This window comes from Phoxinus phoxinus, assembly GCF_949152265.1.
Source record: "Phoxinus phoxinus genome assembly, chromosome: 11".
Lineage (NCBI taxonomy): Eukaryota > Metazoa > Chordata > Actinopteri > Cypriniformes > Leuciscidae > Phoxinus > Phoxinus phoxinus.
The window spans coordinates 16,864,335-16,884,728 of NC_136886.1; the positions used below are offsets into that span (position 1 = coordinate 16,864,335).

At 37.4% G+C, this 20,394-nt stretch overlaps 1 protein-coding gene across 23 annotated transcripts in view; it reads right to left on the bottom strand.

Annotated features, from left to right (window-relative positions):
• The window catches only part of tp63 (tumor protein p63), a 42,075-nt gene that overhangs the window by 5,070 nt on the left and 16,611 nt on the right, over positions 1 to 20,394 (bottom strand). For 7 of the 23 annotated variants that reach the window (XM_079627702.1, XM_079627699.1, XM_079627707.1 and 4 more), the window contains exons 1-8: positions 19,565 to 19,742; positions 13,164 to 13,412; positions 4,921 to 5,107; positions 4,707 to 4,822; positions 4,240 to 4,349; positions 4,012 to 4,136; positions 3,680 to 3,762; positions 2,596 to 2,720 (exon numbers count right to left, since the gene is read on the bottom strand). In XM_079627702.1, the coding sequence (XP_079483828.1) occupies positions 2,596 to 2,720; positions 3,680 to 3,762; positions 4,012 to 4,136; positions 4,240 to 4,349; positions 4,707 to 4,822; positions 4,921 to 5,107; positions 13,164 to 13,412; positions 19,565 to 19,606 (1,037 nt within the window). In that variant the 5' untranslated portion in view covers positions 19,607 to 19,742. Of the gene's footprint in view, positions 1 to 2,595; positions 2,721 to 3,679; positions 3,763 to 3,999; positions 4,137 to 4,239; positions 4,350 to 4,706; positions 4,823 to 4,920; positions 5,108 to 13,163; positions 13,413 to 19,564; positions 19,743 to 20,394 lie in introns of those variants that run through there. The other 16 variants (XM_079627692.1, XM_079627712.1, XM_079627708.1 and 13 more) reach the window with 3 other exon arrangements.

Genomic DNA, 20,394 nt, shown 5'->3' on the forward strand with positions numbered 1-20,394 from the left:
GTCACAAGGGCCCTTTAAGAAACATCAAACAAGGAAAATGAAACGTTTTAAGAAACTTTAGACACTTCAGATTATTGAACAACAATATTAATGCAACTAAATCTGAGTGTTGGTTGAGTGTAAGCAAATTGAACACACAAACGGATCATTTCAATTGATAAACAAGCGCCATGGGCTGGATAATACACTTTGGAGGGGCAAAATCATGCAGTGGACTTTCCAAAAATATCTAAAAACGACTTCACTTGAGAGCTCACATTTAAAACGAGGTCTTCAGGTGGTAGAAACTAAATCCTGTGTTCAACCTATTTGTGGCATGTGAAAAGTCTAGGAGTTACCACAGGTGACACTTTGGAGAAGCACAAGGAGCCCCTTGAGGGGTAGAGGATGAGATGAAGAAGAGATGGAGATAGATGAGCGAAGGAGGAATGGGATTCCTATTTTCAGGAAGCACTGAAGCGCCTCTTCTGCTCACCTATTGGGTCCAGAAGCTCAGAGCGCAAACGGGCCCTTATCAGGCTGTAGAAAAGAATCAAAGATAGACAGTGAGAAATAGAAAGACAGGAAAATGCAGGAAGATGTGAGGAGAGAAGAGAGAGGAATAGCAAAATGTCAGGAAAAATGAAAAAGATGACACCATTTAAACAGATATTACACTGTATCATGAAATAAAAGAAAGAGAGAGACCACAGTGATGAGGAGTTGAGGATGGGTAAATCAAACTGGAATTATATAATAATATAAATAATGAATAACATATTTAATATATTAAGTTAATAATATAGACTATTAGCCTAAAATAAATGGGATTCAATGTAAACATGCATCTACAAATCTTCAAAGCCTCATTAATTTAAATAAAACTACATTATGTGATTTAAAGGTGCTAAAAGATATGACAAGTCAACCAAAAAAAAAGGCTAATCAAACTGTGTTTAGCATGCGCACAATCGTTCCACAAGATGGCAGTAAGCTGCAACTATGGAAGTCATTTCAGTTTTAAACTTTAGAGACAGTGAGAAAGAACAAGAAGGAAATCAACAAAATAAAACGACCAGCACTGAATCTATGACAGAAGGAGCTTTATTTAAAACAGAGAAAAATATATAGTTAGAAAAACAGATTTATGAAAAAAGAGGGAATTAACAGCATGCAAGACAAAGCTGAAAATGATCAAACCACACTTGTGCCAGGAAATGTTAAACTATCTACCTATTTAATCTGGACATGGATGCTTTCGATGTGTACAGTACTGCATTAACAGGATACTCAAAACATCGTCAAACGATGCACATTTCACAGCCTGTGTGCTCTTTCCTTGTTTTAGTACATAGGGGACAAATGAACCCTATAATCACCAGCCGTTCTTTCACAACTTTTCACACTGGAGCTGTTTGAGCAGTTTATAGCTCTGCAACTCAGTAGAGAATTAGCATTTTTAAGCCATTGGTTCCCTTTGGAATATCTATGGGTTATTAGTATGGCTGTTATTTAAAAGTAAATGTGTGTGGTTAATATTAAAGAATTTTTGTATTTTGTCCTACAAAATAGAATTGAAAAAAATGTGTGAGATAATGTAACCAAATCTTTATTTTACTCATAAAAAAAAAAGAGGCTATTCTGAAAACCCATTAGAACTTCCCTAGGGAATCCATGGCGAATCCAGTTGACCTACAAACTGACGTCACTGAACAGCTCAGTTGGGTGTGGATGGTTTAAACGGTCTTAAGGAAATTTACAGGAAGACAATCATTGACATTTAAATTCTTATAGTCAGACATCAGTTGGTTTGCTAATTAGAGAAGCTGTCAAAAGCATTCATTAATGGTGACATTTAAGGAATCATTCGCAGGTCTCTCCCTCCCCCTCTGTTGAGCACTATTACAGCAGATACAGAATGTGCTTCTGCGGGAACTATGCTAAAGGTTAAGCGCAGACTAAATATGCATTTACCATGAAGACCAGTAAAAATGTGCCTGCAGAGTATAAACTTGTTTCTGTGGAAATCTGAATAAATCAGAGCAAGGTACACCCTTAATATGAAGCCAAGCAGAATGCAAAACATAGCTATTATTATGTGAATTGCTGACCATAACAGCGGGGCTTGATTAAGAGCTAATCTTTTAACAACATCATCAGTGATGCAGAACACAAATCTCATGCAGATGCAATCCAAACGCATACATTCACGCGGTAACCAAGATTATATCAGCAGTGTGAGAGAATTAAACTGCCATGTTAAGTTCAAGTGTTTGCACTCTAGAAACCCTCATAAGAGGTGGAAATGAATGGCTGATCGAATAAACAAAAAATGTAAATTGCAAAGTCAGTTCACAGTCAGTTAATGAGCAATCACAAACGTTGAAAGCAAGCAGGTTGATCAAGTTATTAAAACACACTGCCACAAATATAAATCTGTGGGTGGACCTTGCTAGCACTGTGTAGTACTTGCCTAGTTTTGCTGTGGCTAGTCACATTATAAAAAATGATGATCTGAGGATTAATTCCCCATATTATAGTTTTTCTCAATTTTCCAATGAGGCAGAATCACCCCCATTTTATCAGGGAATCTTTCTGCGTGTGTAAGGTACTCACTGTTTCTGCAGTAGGTTCTGCTGTTGCTGTCTGTATGACTCAATAGTGTGCTGAGGGAGGAACTGCATGAGTTCCAAAGACTCTTTGATTTTCACCAAAATCTCATAGATTTCACGGCCTTTAATCTGAAGCACAGAGAGGAAGAGAGGAGGGATAAGTCTGGATGTCAGACTCTTACATTATTTTTCCTTTATTATTTATTATCTTTTCAGTTTCAAATAGTTCTGGAAAACTTTATGAAGTATGACAGGTTTTAATGCATTGTAAAGGTATTCATAATTCATTTATTAATCTAAATTGATGTTAATTTATGAATACACTATTGTTTATATGCAATTTTAAATATGTAAAATACTTAAAAAATATTATATATATATATATATATATATATATATATATATATATATATATATATATATGTGTATACTATCAATTTAACAATGAATGGTAATTTTACAGCATGCATTAATCTAGGATATTGATCATTTCTACACATTCACTATCTATAGATATAGATATATAGATAGTGAATGTGTAGAAATTATCAATAACCTAGATTAATGCATGCTGTAAAATTACTATTCATTGTTAAATTGATAGTATACCTAATTACTAATATTTACCATTTTTTTTTATTTATTTTTTACAAATTATCAATGATCTTTTCATAAGTTATGGTTAATTGTTCTCATAACAGTTATAAAACATAAGTATAATTCATTTTCACAGTTAAAAAGTAGCACATTATACCAAAAGGTAACGTGTAGTGCCGTTTTTAATGGGTTATGTAACATAAATAAAACAAAAATACATTATACAAGCAGGCTTCATAGAAAGTTTGAACAACTCTTTCTCATCGAGCAAGGGACCGTTCATTTAGGACCAATTATCGTGTTCAAAAATAGCTAAATAGAGAGCAACAGGATGGAAGACAACAGGTTGTCCACCTAGTGTATGTTTACATTGAAAAATAATAACTGTATAAACTGATAAAGTCCTGTGTGAACTAAGTCTTATATTTTATTTCAAATAAATAACCGAAAATCTGATGCTGGAATATTGCAGACAAAGCAGAGATACTCACAGGCAGACAAAACACTTCCTCATCGGTGGATCTTCGCTTCTTGATGGAGGGGTGCTGAGACAGGTGAGAGGCCTGGCGGAAAGCTGTGGAAGACAGAGATAGAGGAAGAAGTGAAACAGCTGCAAAAGAAGATCTGCAAGCACAAGATGCAGAGCTGAAGCACAGAACAGGAGGAAAAGTTGCAGTGTGTGTGTGTGTGTTTGTTTGTTCAAGAGGACATGCAGTATCTATAGAGGTGAGAGGACTAGGAGTAAGAAACATGCAATGCAAGTGTATTTGTGTCAGATGAAGCCCAGTCACCAGCCCCCAGCACTACTTACGGCGCTTCATACCCTCACTGCTCTTTGTGCCATCGCTGACATGCTGTTTGCGGATGCTGTCTTCGTCAGCTTTGCGGTCACGTCCAGGACACGCGCAGATACGAGCCTCAAAACACCGTCGGCCCAAAACCTGACCACTGGGAGAGACCAATGAAGAAATGTATGCGTGTTTCCATATGTTCTTCACAAATTAGCGATCTTCTATTCAGGAAAATCCAATGCGTTTTGAAATTGTCTTACTCTCTGGTTTCCAAAGTGACGATGATAAGAATAGGCCGTCTGTTCATTCCGCCAACACAGCTGGAGTTACACATGAAATTGTACAGGATGGTTGTGAACTCTGTGCCCACCTGTTAATGGGGAACAACCGTGTCATACACCACACAGTTGTTCATTTCTGTAGAGCTGTTTTAATTTAACATCTGTTAGGAATGATTTCAGGTGTGCAGGGCATGTAGGGAGAGCTAGGAGCAGTGTTTGTGTGTACCTTGTAAACCCTATGTTATGAGTACCAAATGTCCCCACAATGAAAACAGCGTATAAACCATACCAAGTGATTTTTTTTTAAAATGTAAAAATGCTGAAAGTTTTATGTGATGGGTAGGTTTAGGGGATAGAATATACAGTTTGTACAGTATAGAAATCATTACGCATATGGATTGTCCTCATAACGATGTGTGTGTGTGTGTGTGTGCGTGTGTGTTCACCTGAGGGGGCTCGTAAGGCACCAGCACACTCTGACGCCCAGTAATGGAATCTTCCATGTATTGAGCATGGCTGTTCCCCTCGACCCTGATCAGGTGACTGGGTGGGGCTATTTGGCCTAATGAACACAAAAGTCAGTCGATTAGATCACCAAGCTGAAGAATAAAAACACATTTAATTGCATTCCTAGAGTACAAATCTAGACGAGTGACATACCGTCATTGAACTCTCTGCTCAGTTCATGGTTCGGGCATCGTTTGACCACCTCAGTAACATGCTCAGCTTTCTTATAGACAGGCATGGCCCGTATAACTGCACCCTGAGGTGGATTGGTAAGGACCTTGATTTGAATGGGACAGGTTTTGGCAATCTGACAGTACAGCTTCTTCAGCTCTGTGGAGTACTAAAGAAAAGACAGAAAGGTTTGGTTAGCAACTGCAATTAAAACAACCAAAAATGACTTAATGCATCTGTAATATCACTGCACTCCTATTTTAACAATATACGCACATTTTAATCAGTATTACTAAAATGTTGCAAAATGTTTTGCTTTCTTTGAGAGCTTTTGTAAAATGTTCATGTAAAGAAAGTCTTTCTCTTAAACAGCCAATGCAGAGATAAAACAGCTGCAGTTTGGCAACCCTTTAGTGGAATAAGCACCATATAACTGTCTTTAAAGGGAATAGCAGCTGGTATTCGGCGGCAGGACTTCTGGTTCTGTCCTACAGCTGTCATGGGTTAAGATATACCTGTGTTTAAGCACACAAAGCACACTAAGATCTGCTTTCTAAACCACCTGAAGCATAATTTATCTATCAAGATGTCAGGAACCATTTTGTTGCAGAAATCTGACGAAAAAATATTACCCTGATGTGATAATATTTCTGGTGTTGAGCAATGGGCCTTGTTCATACAGAACGATATTTGCAGACCCCCCACTCTCTTGTTAATGTACAGAAATTAGAATGTCCACAGATTAAAAATGTACTAAAATAATTTGAATTAAAAAAATAAATAAATAAAATAAATAGATCCAATTAAATCAATAAATAGTAACATTCCAGAAGTTTAGCTGTGGTTTAATTAGTTTTAGCTTGTTTGTCACATTTTAATTTTTTTGTCATATTTTAAAACATTTTAAAGCATAATCAGGACCCCTTTAAAGTTTGCTTGAGGCCCTCTGGTTAAAAACCAATGGTGTAATTCGTTAATCATACTCAAGGCGTGTCATATCAATATGTTTTGAAAAGTTTATTTTTCACACTACATTGCACTTATTATTTCAGATGCATTTTTAAAAGAATACAGTTTTAGGACAAGTATATATTATATATAAATTTCAACCCTAAAGTGTCTAGTAGGAGTGACTCCCACTGCTAAAATACAACCGCATTTGGTGGGTGTTAACGTCAAGCCCTGCTTATACTATTCTTATATAAATTGTCATGTTCAAATCAATTTATGCAAGAATGACTTTTTACACAGAAGCAGGCTCTGCTGGAGTTTCACTAATTAGGTTTATTGTTTTTAAATGCATGAAAATAAACATCTACTGTACATATCATTATTAAATAGAAATAGAAATCTTATGAGGTAACCACAACATGTATTTCCCAACATCCTCTTCATCACTGATGACAGCTTGATGTTCTGGGTGTCACTGACCACAAAAATCACAATTGCATCACACAGTGTGCTTGAATCATCCTCATCACCGCAGGCTAAAACTCAGGAGTTACTCATACTTACAGCATCATCAAGTGTTTAACATACTGTCTTACCACACATAATAGGACAAAAAGAAAGATCTACGTGATTAAACAGTCTCACAAAGTGTGACCGCCAACATTGTGACAACTGCAAATCACCCCTCAGCCACCATCAATGTTGCAAAACCTAATGCTAGGCCATAGATTTTGTATTGTAGATAACAATGGCTGGTTGCACATCACTTCTTTTTCAAGAAAAATAGCACAGACCATCATTTTCTTTGCAGCTTTGAACTGAATTCTTGAGCTGAAAGCAGCGTATCGAGCCCATGGAAAATAACTGTGGAGAAAACTTTCCTGTCAAGTTCATTAGAAAAGGTGAAGATGACGAAGAAGAAAGAAAGAAAAAAGGGGCTGTGAACGTTGCCCGGGGCTGTTCTGAAGAACAATGTTACATTAAATTCCATCTCTATTAACTTTTGATATGAAGTGTTCCAATGAGAGGAGCCCGTCCCAACACCTGCTCGTGAGCTTTCAGAGTATTACACAATCTTGACAAGAACAAACACACACACAAATCCTGGCCATTTCCTGAAGGAATTGGTAGAACAAACTGGATGATGTAGGGAAAAAAAAACAACAACATTAAAAGAAAAGGAAATAATAATCCATGAAGAATTTGCCTATGATTTCACTGATACAATAAGACCACAGTAAAGGATACAAGATACTTTAACAGCATTTACTAATCTAAAATAATGTTAATTTCTACACAACTACATTTTTAACAGGTTTAATAAACATTAATAAATTAACATTTAATTCACAAATTACCTTTAAATATTAGGAATGAATAATAGTATATTAACATTCAAAAATGGATTAATAAATTGCTCTACATATATCATTATTATAATGTATTATGCTGTACAAAAATTAATTGTTAGTTTATGACTTATTTAATTAACTGCACCTTTTTTGACAAATTTGATGTCAGCTACATTGAAAGACGGTCTGCACAGTCTATATTTTCGGCTCTCTGACTTGACATATCACTTGCATTAGCTGATGTCTTCATCAGAAAATCAACAGCATACAGCACCTTCACTCATCATCTGCACTCTCAGAACTGGCTCGACCCAGTTTAGCTCGGACTAAATTAGCACCGGGGTGCTTTCACCGGGGGATGATGGAGGTGTTTTGTGCGTGAACTGAACGCACTATTTGAAAGGTGTTCTATAAAAAAGAAAGATAAATAACTGTAATTGCACTTCTGCTCCCAACTTGATATGCCCTGTACGCTCCTGTCATTCATTTAAATGAGGTGAGTGAGAGATGGGGAGAGGGAAGATCCTCTAGGACCAATGAATGTAGACATGAATGCCAGAGGGTCAATCACACAGAGGCCCAGCGGGAAAAAAAAAGCCAGAGACAGATATAAATGACATACTGACAACAAACACCATTCTTACATATTTTGCAACATCGTCGTAAACTTCAACCTACAAAACTCACCACACAAACAAAGCAGTTGATATATCAATTCTAGCCCTAAAGCAACACATTTTCAGAACTCGAACATGTGAGGAGGCTCCCGTGTTTGCTTAGGGCCAAATGAGCCGCTTCTGACAGGGGAAAAACACACACATAAAACACGCACACATACACCAAGGGTGGGGCCACACAGTGATCTGATGAATTGGAGGCATTGGCTGTTTTACAGGGAGGGGCACAGTGGTGTTAACATGTAATTATGTCCCAGTCATGGGCTACAATGGGAATCACACAGCTTGGGAATGGAACAAAAAAGGTTAAAGTAACTGTTTGAACAGAAAAGGAGCTTCATAGCATTTTACAAAAAAAGGTTAAATTGTCAACATTGATGAACTAATAATGAATAATCATTTTTTAACGCATTTATAGGTTAATGTTCATTTATAAACATATTATTGTTTATTGTGATTTCATGATCATTCATACATTTTATGCTAAATGCATGTTAAAATATATCTGTTGTTTCATTGTTATTTATAAACTATTATAGTATTTATTGATTTTTTTTTATTTAACCTTTATTTTAATATTTTCAGTTTACGTTTAAGTAAAATTGGTATGTGCTTTTGTCATTTTTATTAGTTTTTTTATCATTCTAGTTAGCTTTAATTTTAGTACTCCAACTTATTTATTTCAAGGCAACATTTCTAAATTTCAGTTTTACATCTATTGATGTTTTATTTTATTTCAGCTTTTATACATTTTTATATTTTTATTTAACAATAACAACACTGCTGTATAAGTATACTTATAAATTAACACTAATCAAGATAAATAAATGTAGTAAAAGTACATTGTTGTTAGTTCATGACCCCCTTAATGCATTTACAAATTGAGCCTTATTGTAAAGTGCTACCCAGAATTCTACACTACAGTTGGAAGATGCTAAAAAACTGGTATGGTAGTGGAACTTTTAAAGTGATCTTATCGTTCTTGCAGAGCACTTGTGCAGTATATCAGCAGCCTAAAGGAAACGTGCAGAATCTGCTCTGTTTTAATAATGACTGAAATGAAGCACCATATTTAAGGTTGTTCGGTTCCTTTATTATCCTGCAGCCTTTAATTATTATAAAATTATGTTAACGTGTTAATTACTGAAATTTAAAATAAAAAGCGATAACATGGTCCAACTGTTTCTTGAATCATTTTCAATGTCTTTGAAATTGATGATGTGCACTATAAACAAATCAGTCAAAGAGATTTTTACACATACAGAGATTTATGTGTAAAACCACAATCACACATACAACAAACGCACACACATACAGCGCTGTACATGTTGTGACAAGTTTGCAGCTGTAGTGTGTGTGTTTGAGCAGAGCAGGGCTGCGGGCTAAGGCTGTATTCGTGTCTCAGCATGGCAGGGCGGGTTGGCCCAATGCTCTGGCGCCTCTGGTCTTGTCCCACCTCATACCTGACATGTACCATCACGCCTGTTGCTTCTTCCAAAACCGGTTTCATTGGGAAAGAAATAAAATTGTTTCCCCCCCTTTGGCGCAGCAGGGGGAAAAAAATTATAAAAACACCTGTTTGGTGAGTTTGGAAAGCAAAACTTTTGCACCCCCTACACTTAAATCCTAATTTCACACAGAAAATGCTAATCTGTTAAAAGGCAAATTTCACAGGACATTGGCCGTACCTGTGCTTAATATATTTCATGCTATAAATGTTGAGGACAAAGTAGAGCTCTTTACTCATAATGGCACGCTTTTTACACTAGAATACATGGGAAACAATTGTTTGCTGTTGCACGTTTGCAGGACTTAGTTGGTGAGCAAGAAGGGTTGCAACCACAGTTTTGATTACCAAATCAACAGCCATGCTGAGTTCACGCCTGAATACTTTGCATGTTGTTTATGCATATTTACTTAAAAGGTTTTGATTTTCACTTTCAAACCAGTTGGTGCACAAAAAGGATGAAGCCAAAGGTGCATGTCGACATTTAAATGCAATTGGTTTTCAAACCAAAATCAGTAACTCTGTTCATAGTGCATTTGGAGGGAGACTTGTTCTGCAAACTACCCTCATCATATTCATACTTTCTCGAAGTGATGTAAACAAATGCCCCCAATGCTTCCTGGCACTAGTTAATGCCCTGTGATTAAATTATATGCTCTGGAAATGTGATCTTTCCCAGAAAACGTGTGACAAGCTTTGGTGTAATTATGCTGGATTTCCCCTAGTTTTGCTCAATGGTCCCCCTGAGTGCTGCCAAATTCTTTCCTCACAGCTACCTTTATTTCTTCTTTTGCTGAAAATGAAGGTGTTTGCATTTCTGTTCTCGATCAATTACGTTCTGAAGGTGTCGCACAAAAGGTGGGCTTTAAGGTCACGTCTAATAAGTAGATGCCGGGCCTTTTCAGAGAGATCCATTGTATCTCGGCTGCACGAGAAAATGGAGATTATGAACGTGCAAGTGAGATAAAGCAGACGCGTCGCTATACTGGTGCTGACAGACTGATCTCTTCTTTGACTCAGTCCAGTTCTACCTCTTGCATGGTCTTTTAAACAATTAAAGATTACCTGTGCTTTTAAAACACAAAACAACAAGAACAACATCTCCAAACAGAACCTGTCAGAGAAGTGTGCTTTTCCAGGTACGCCTTTCTTAGAAATCATTTCCCTATCATAAAAATCTTTTCAACCTCAGATTTTTTTTTTTTTTTAAATTAACCTCTCCCTCCTTTTCTTCTTCCTCTGCTTGCTCTAGGTTTTAGGGCTTTACGTGGCAATGTCAGACGAGTCTCGACAAGCTCGTTGACACAAACAAGTCTCAGCTCCATCTCACGAGGCGTGGGACGGGCCTGCAGATGTTCCATGGACAAGTCGTATCTTGCCACCTTTCGCTGGAACACTCATCTCTTTGAACGCGTCTGTCCTCCCCCAACTTCTATCCTCGTTCTCATCTCCTTGTCCTGCGGCATTATGAGAGACGCAGTCGAAAAGCTTTACTCATTGAGCAGGGAACAGCCCCTTTGGCACTGTAGGGTTCAGGGGGAAGGCATGGAGTATTTACACGAGTATTACTGACCCATTCTTCTAATCCCTAGCTCACTTCTTGAGACAACAACTCTAGCGATCGCATTCCTTTGGTCATGCCGTTCTATACAGGTGAACCAATGGCCAAACTAAATTGTGGATGCGTTGATAGGTTGACAGTAAAATGCAATTGGAGGCTCTGCTCTAAAGAACATCAAACTAAACGAACTCCAGCCAAAAAAGTGAACTGAAAATGATTGAGGGGATGAGTTTCCTCTGAAAATTGAAAACGGACAAAAAAGGTTCATGAATGGTCTTATCATTGACATCTACAAAAAAGCAGGATTGCAAAAGCATTCCCGTAAATGATGAGCGGTAGTATGCAATGCCAGGAAATATGTGTGTGGGTGTGTGTCATGGAAGCAATATATGCAGGATTAGAGTGAGCTGCGTATGGAGAACAAGCGTGGGTTACATGAAACTTAACCCAAAAAATGCCTTTCATTTTGCTAATTAAATTAAAAGATGAGCTACTCTTCATAGCATTCATATTTCCGTTTCTCACAGTGGAGAGAATGAGCAGGAATAACTAAAATGAGACAACCATGGGTGTGGTGTCTTTCTCACACCCAGAAGTCTTCTCTAAGTACAGTGAGGTGTCTGACTATTGCTGCTGTATTGGTGAAGTCAAGAAGTGAGGATGACAAGGGCTCTTGTGGGAATAGGGTAAATGTCACAATCCCACACTTGCACTGTAGCCAATGAGCACTGAGCAACTCAAAAACCAATCTCCGCTCAACTTGTTTACTCAAAGATATAAAACTGCATTACCGCAACTGACTCACTGGTTTTTCAAGACCACAATCTGCCAAATTCAAGATTAACAAGACATTGGTTTATAATACCTGGGATCAATTAACCTCAAATAATGCTAGACATGCATCTGATTTAATGTCTGTGATTAAATGGCTTCCATTGAAGGGATCAGGTTAGCCTTGTCAGAAATAAATGCATCACATTTAGTGCAAAAATAACAACAGTTGTTATTGCAATCATAAAACACAGCAAAAAATTAAGAAACAGTGTAAAGACAAGGTCGGCAAGACCTTAATTAGCTATAACTAGCTAGCAACCACTAGGGTGCGTTGTCCAACCGAAAGCCAGTTTTTTTGTTGTACTTTTTAGTTGACAGACTTAGTGGCCTGATGGGATTGTTCCCATGCTGCTACAACTAGCCTAGCAAGTTTAGTCGGTTTGATTATAAATAGGTGACACCTATCTGCAAAACAAAGTGACAGTGACACCGCTTACTGTAATGTTCACTGAAGCGCATTTTTTCCGCTATGTGGACATAGCGGTCTATGAAAGGTAACAACTCACCAGCAGGGGTCAGTCGTGGCCCTTTTTAATAGAATTTTCCTTTCGTCTTTTTAAAATATTTAAAATACTTTTATATTTTCAGTTTTTTAATGTTCAAAAATGTAATTACAAGTATTCATCAGATAATGCATTTTATTGACTAAAAATAATAAATATATTTTTTTTTAAATAACTGCTTATTGTTTGTACCCAATTTAACTGACTTTGAGAAAATCTTCAAAAAGACGGCAAGTATTATGCAGTAAACGTTGTGCCTTTTTTTCTCAGCCAGAGAGAGTTTTGTAACTGACATCTTTCATATAGTTCACAGAAGTGCCTAAAGCAGAGTTCAGACAGACAAAAACGTTACTATCCTTCTAGAGAAGAAGAACCCTTGACAGCAGAAATCACCTTTAATAAGAACATCACAAAGTCTTTGTCCTTGTGTAACAGACAACCACAGCACACTGTCATAACACAACAAAACACTCCAAATGCCATACATAGAGGAGTTGTAACCAGAGGGCAGGAGGTCCCCTTTCCTGGTGCAGAAATATTTGGTTGTTTCCCTAAAGCCAGACACTTAACCCCAATATAGATTCAAAGGACAACATGGTCTCCTTTCTCTATTGGTTTGGCTCTAATCCCTTACCCCAGTAATAAAAGGTATCTGAATAAAATTTGATTTTTGTTGTTGTTTGTGTGTGTAAGGGGGAGGGGTGTAAATAAATAGTATAATGGTGTAAATGGGTTTTGTCTGTAGTTTACTAGCAATATTTAATTTCATAGTGTAAAAAATAATGTGTCAAAAAAGTCATCCATCATCCATCACACATATACACAATTGCCATGACTTACCGTCCAGGTGGCTGATTTGGCTGTGCTGGACTGCTGGAAGGACACATCAAAGGTGTGTGGGCCAGCATAGTCTGTGTTGGATGGGATGGCAGGTGATGGAGACAGGGCTTCGAAGGTGGAACTGGGCTGGGCGTAGGGTGATGGTGCCGTTACATTGTTCTGAGCATGATCGTTGTTGTAGGGGCTGGTGGAGGTGGAGCCACCATTTTGATCCATGCTGCTGAGAAGCCCCAGACTTGTATACTGTGGCTAGAGGAAAAAAAGGGAGTATTTTTATCAGTATACAATCTTTTCAAGTGTTTATGGTATTAGCAGTGTCACATGAACAAAGACACAATATTCATCAAAACATTAATGGGTTGTTGCCACAATACCGCTTCTTTTGATGTTAATACATCAGGCTATGATGTAATGGTGGGCTTAGAGAAACAGATGATGGTCATATCAGCCAGTGCTTGGCAGACTTAAAGAAGTCTTTGCACAGTATGCGCAAGTCAGAGAGAATTATGACCCAAGAGGTTATGCACTTTTTCAAACTGTTCATCAAACAGCCCTGTCTACTTGCATTAAGAAAGGCAGTAAATGTCCTTCTATAACAGCATCATCTAGAACAGCATCAAATGTCAATCCTGACAGATGAGAAGGATTACCACAATAATGACACATTATGTAACTAATATTAATTTACTGTATGTACATTTTCAGTTATGCTCTCACTCAAATGTTTTCCAAGAGTTTTATTTAAAAAAGAACATTATGTAAATTATTAGAAACCATAATTCAGTATGTAATGATTCACAACTAAGCACAAATTTCAAATTGTTTCAACCCATGTGTGGGTCAAATATGGACAAACCCAACCATTGGTTTACATTTTTAAGGGGTTTGTCCATATTTAACTTCTGAAACGACCCAGCATTTTTTTCCCCATTTTCAAGGAATTGAAAGTAGCCTAACATCTAACAGGAACAAATCGGGTCTTAAATACTACACGTCTAATTAGCTCAAAATGAACTACTTCTAAATTCATCCCAGTGATTTTTATTCTATAGGTGTGAAACTGCAGTCGTTTACAATGTAAACAATCATCATATTCAGGACCAATTAAGTCTTTAGCACTCCTTAATTGCTCTAATGTTGAGGGTGGGCTCTGTAGGAATAAATAAAGACACAGTTAAATGAACTGGAAGATGCAGTAATAACAAAGGAAGGTGGGGTCAGCAAGGGGGACGGCCAGTGAATGGGCGATACACAGTTCACACGGCTCCTGTTGCCTTGTTCCAGTGAAGGCGCAGAGAGGAATTAAAATGACTGTCATTTGAGAGAAGGAAGAATGTTCTGGAGGTAAGCCAGTCTTTTCCAGCCCCACTCCTCCAGTCCATTCCTTTCCATTTATATACGCCACATTCCTGGATGAGGTGCCATGGTTGTGTGGCTCTTTAGACAGTCATTAATCTCAACCGAGTCCCTTGTTTATTTCAGGCATGGATGGAGACAGCTGTCCAGCTTGCACGCTTCTCCCCTTTCTCTCTCTTTTCCTGTCTCTTTCTTTTTCACTCCCTCCCTATAAAATTCTCCTGATGCTGTGGGCCACAATCAAAGATGGGCCCTTTTCGCAGACTGTGATGACGTGTTTCTATAGTTATTACATCATAAATACAGCAAAAGTTCTTTTATATTTTCATTAAGGAAAAAAAAGTACATTTATAACAGTATACTTTGTGTTTTTTGGCATTAAAGTAGAGAAAACCGGTTAATGACGCTACGTGTCGTGTTGCTAAAACAACGGCCGAGGGAGTGACTGCAAACTTGATCTTTCTATCTTCTGACAAACATAATCACTCTTAATATTTGTTCCTCTTTTGGAAAGTCATCAAAATGCTATCATGGATTTCTGCTATTGGGGCAAATGGGAGCAGGCTAAACATATTTGTCGTAGTTTCTGTACTACACCACTATAGAAGACTAAGACGACTTCCGCTTCTGAGAATCCCAGAAATGTTAAAAGCGTCCATTTATTTTGACTAATGCATGTGTTCAAATAATTCATTTTTGTCTAGAAAGAATACATTTTTAAAAGTTTTAAAATATTTTTAATAAATTGCCTATTTTGTATAGCTACCCACACACCTGAGAGCGCCATTTGCACTGTACAGACAGGGGTCGGTCATTGTGTGTGTGTGTGCGCGTGTGTGTGTGTGTACGCCACAAGTCTGCTCAGCCTCCTGGAAACAATGAGTCTCTGGCTTTTAAGAGCCTGTCTAGAGAAACAATAGACCAGGTCTATCGGTGTATGAAAAGAAGCGTATTGCAAGAGCAGACACACACATACCCACACAAAGAGGACCCAAACACTAGAGCATTACCCTCCAGCCTCAACAGAACTTCTCAAACACACACGTCCTTACAATGGAGCAATTAGGACATAATGGAATCTTTTAGAGACAGTAAGACCACGCAAGTCAGTCTGTGTGTCTGATCCCACTACAGAGGTCTAGGGCAGTGTACCGTCTACTTCAAGTCATTAGCACCACATTAGCATTTGAAATTATAATTAAAGTTGGGCAAAAGGACAACAATCAACACAAGCATTTAAACTGTAAAAAAGAAGAAGAGAAAAAGCAATGCAGCTATAAAAGAATGACCCTACAATATTAAGTTTCTAGGGAAAAATGGGTATAGAGGAATTCACTGCTGAAATCATCATAACATCTTTGCTTGAGAGGCCAAGTCATGTACAGTTTAAGCTCCAAAACTGGTATCATGTAGTGTAGTGGAATATTTTTATAATAATTTTATTAGCATGAGCATTTTACTGAGGTAAACCGAGTGAGATGTGAAGTTACACTTTATGACTTATTTTAACATACAAGTCACATCTGTGAAACCACCCACACTTCCTAATTTCTAAGAATCATTAGAGCTGCTCAATGTTGAAAGAAGCACTGATAATAAAGTGAGGGGAAAGAGGGTTAACCAACTGTGCATATGCTATGAGGAAATACAATATCATAATTCAAAAAGTTTGTGTAGACAAAACACCCAGTAATAACTTTTTTATTTAGCATTTAGTTCAACTTTTTGATCAGTGTTTAACTTTCTCTAGCACCTTTTTATCAAATACTCTTCCACAATGCAACAACTGCTTTAGCTGCTCTTAAAAATACCACCCCGTTTATAACCTACTTGGAGAGTGAGCCCCTGGGATGTGTGCATGCTTAAGCAGAGCCATAAATCAGATGGCTATGATGGGTTCGTCTTTTATAATACCATTGAAAGTTTGAACATTATGCATTGATTGCTGATGAACAAATTGGAATGGGAAGAAACTAAAATTTAAAGGAAAGCTGACTGATTTTCACACTCTAAAAAATGCTGGGTTGTTTCAACCCAATTTTGGGTCAAATATGGACAAACCCAGCCATTGGGTTACATTTTTTAATTACGTTTTTAACCCAACGTTTGGGGTTTGTCCATATTTGACCCATAATTGGGTTGAAACAACCCAGCATTTTTTAGAGTGCAAAAGAAAAGGCTGCAAGTGCAATCTTTAATAACAAGATGGAGCTTTTGAAATGCCAAGACATATGCTGATATGACCTTTGTACAGTTGGGATCCTCAAATCCTTTCTTCTAGAGATCTACCTTTATGCAGTTTAAATTTAAAATGTATACTATACTATACTATACTATACTATACTATACTATACTATACTATACTATACTTTAGTCTGGCACAAACAACACCAATGTCAAGGGTTTTATTCCCAGGGAATGCATGAACTGATCAAATGTAATTCAATTATGTTGAATGCAACAAAAGTCGCTTTAGATAACAGTTTCTGCCAAATACATACATTTAAATGTAATAATAATAATAATATGTTGACAAGCAAAACTTTCTCAATTGCTGCCCTTGTGCCTAATGCACACATGGATGCTTTTGTGAAATCAAGACAATCTAAACGTTCAATGATTATCAGTTTCTTAAAAACGATTCCAGCTAAAGCAAATTGTAAAGATTCCAGTTTTAAATTCTGCAATGTCAGTCTTCAAGGAACTCCACAGAACTCATTCCATCGTTTAACAATGTGCTGTTGACAGGTGTCAGCAGAGCCAGCAGTACAGTTGATTTTCAGCCTCGAATGCTACCGGTCTTGGTTCTTGATTCCACAAAAAGTATCCTAATGACCAAAACCACTAAATTACTGCTACTTCATTCCAACAGCTACTTAAGTCTTGAGTTTGAGACCAAAATGAGGGCTCCTTACTCAAGAGCTGTGACAGGAGCTGAGGCTGCCCTGGCCTGGGGGGGTGAAATGGCTGCCATTCCTGGGTGTGTTCCAGTGACCTGGGCAGTTTGTAACCCGGGATGGGTGTTGAGAACATCTGTGAGTCCTTGATGAGTGACCACAGGGGAAGAAAACATTAAGTACTAAATTGAAGAAGGTGGAGGGGGGTTAGGGATTGCTCTTACTCTCTTCGCACTTCATACCCAGTGGGCTGGGCAGAGCCGATGATTGTATCTGTATGCACCACAGTTAAAACAATTGCAATTCCTAGACTTCTCAGGATCACTTTGATGCACGCATTCTTCAAAGCGGCTCCGCAATCTATCACTCAGACGAGCGGGAGTTTAACCTGAAGACCCTTTGCTGAGAGAAATATGGGTGCATCTTAAGGCCAAAACTGCTCTCAAAGACCTAAACCCAACTCTCCCTAAACCCAACTCAACCTAAAAGTTAAGGAACCTCTCCAAAGAGCATAGCTTACAATTAGCTAATTTCATTTATTTCAACCATCATTTAAAACATTTATGGTAAATCAAAACATACACAGTATTATTTCGTTTGGCTTAAATTCCTTGCACCTCCATGTCTCCTCTTACAATACAAAACATGCACGTCTACGGACCCATAACCCCTACCATGATTAAAGACAGTGAGAGACGGAGCGTTTAAAAGCATTAATCAAAGCTGTGTGGGCAGTGGATTGGTTACCTAAAGGCAGTTTTAAAAACACAAGGGGGTGGGGTGGGGATTGGGGGGACCGGACTGCGTTTCTAACAGGTTTGTCTCTGAGCTAACGGTGTTGTGTTGACAACAGCTTTGTGCAAGAGAATGGCAGCACTGAAATCACAGTTTGAACTACCACCTGTCAGGAAGGAATGGGGGTGCTTTTAGAGAACAAACACAGATCCGGCCACTATCTTAGCTTACAACACACAGGGTAGAAACTTAAGTTGCATTATATTGTAACAGTACAAAGATCGCTCTGTTGTATGAAAGTTCAGTTGACAAATTATGCAAAAGAAGATATTTTGAATTAAAAAAATATATATTTTTAGAAATATTCTAAAATAAAAATAAATGTCAAAACAGTGACATTTTGGGGAATTATTAAATGTGCTCTCCATATATAAATGTTACAGAAGAAGACTCCGTGTTGGCATTTACTGCAGTTCAACAAAAAATACACCCAGAAATTCGCTAACTTTCATCCATGACCATTCGAAAACACATTAGCAACCTGACACGAAATTCAAGCTTAGCTGTGAAACCATGATCCTTTTGTCACCTCACTCAATTATTTTGGCTTAAGTATTAATCTTCTTTTTCTTTCCTGATATAGCAATACAATGACTTCTGGATGTCTACATGCAATTGTATCCATTAACCTACAGTTAAAAAAAATATTTGTATATGTTAAAAAAAACTTCTGAAACTGTCCATAAACAGTAACAATACAAGGGATATTACGGTTAAGTAAAAGTAGACTCCATGAGTACTTTCTCAAAGCAAACTGCCCAATCGCAGCCTATTGTTCTATACAAACAAGATTATCAGTCTCACCGTCTCAGACAAATCCATTATTTGCCAAATACCTTGACTCAACCCAAGAGCAGTACACCGTAGACAAAACAGCAGCTAGGCAAACCATTAAAGCAATACATGTTGGTTTTTATTTGTAGACACACATGTCCGATTTTTCACACCCATAAGCCATTGTAAAATCCATTATCGCAGTTCAACAAACTTGACTTTTTAAATGCAAACATTTCACTTTCTAAAGTCTCAATATAAAAAAAGTTTGGCGAACATGTGCACAAACAAATCTAATATATATATTTTTTAAAGCCAATTAAATGCAAATGCAAAGTGTGAGACCAGAAAGACAAATCACAACATTTTCAGAAGTAACAGTATCCCCTCAAACGTTTTTGGTTAACAGCATAAAAAAGGATAAAAGAAAGTACGCAACGTCGCAACATATTTCAATGCCTTTGTAAGGCCTACTTTTGATGCCACTGTTGCCAATCACTCCACAGGGTTCCCTGAGAACCCAAAATCTAGCACTGAGACCAACTCTCCAGATGGGCAGTGGTAGCGCAAGGGCCTTACCTCACTGTATGATGTGGGCTGATTGGTCTCCAGGTACAACATATTGGCGCTGAGGTTGAGCAGTGCAGCCGCTGTTTGCTCCACAGGCTCCAGGATTCTTACCCCTTGTTTTCCTCCTTTTATCCCCTAAAAGTGCGATGTGGGCTATAGAGGTGAACGGGACAGGCTTAAAGTCTCTATAGGAATTCAATGGGATTGCCATATATACCAGGGACAAAAAAGGGAGGTCCTGAGAAATTACCTGTCCAATACCTGAGTCCAATACCACACCCTACTTTTGGGAAGGTGTTGCCCGTCTTCAAGCTCTTCCTTTAAGATTTAACCCTAAGGAGTATGCACACGACCTAGACGCCTTCCAATGCAAATTGCTATCGTTTTTTCCTGTCTATTTTAAAAAATATATATTTTATATATGTATATACATTCAAATTACTTAAAAAAAAAAACCAGAATAAAGTTATATTGTTTTACTTAAATTTTCCATTAACAATTTTAAAATGCAATATGGCAACCAAATCAAACACTTTCCATAACATGGAAAAAATTAATCTGTGCAAGTGTGATTATTAATTTTTCAAATAAGCAATGAAATGACTGCAATACCTAAAAAAAAAATACATTTCAGTCAAAAGAAATTCTATAGTAAAAACAGGTCAGCCATTACATTTACTTTATATATATATAAATTAAATTTTCTATTTACTGAAATAATTAAGCATATTTTAAACTTGAATGATTTCAGAATTTTATGACATGATGATAAAATGTAGGGGGAGAGAGAAATATCATGAATGGGATTTTGAGGTGCAGTAAATGACTTTGCACTGAAA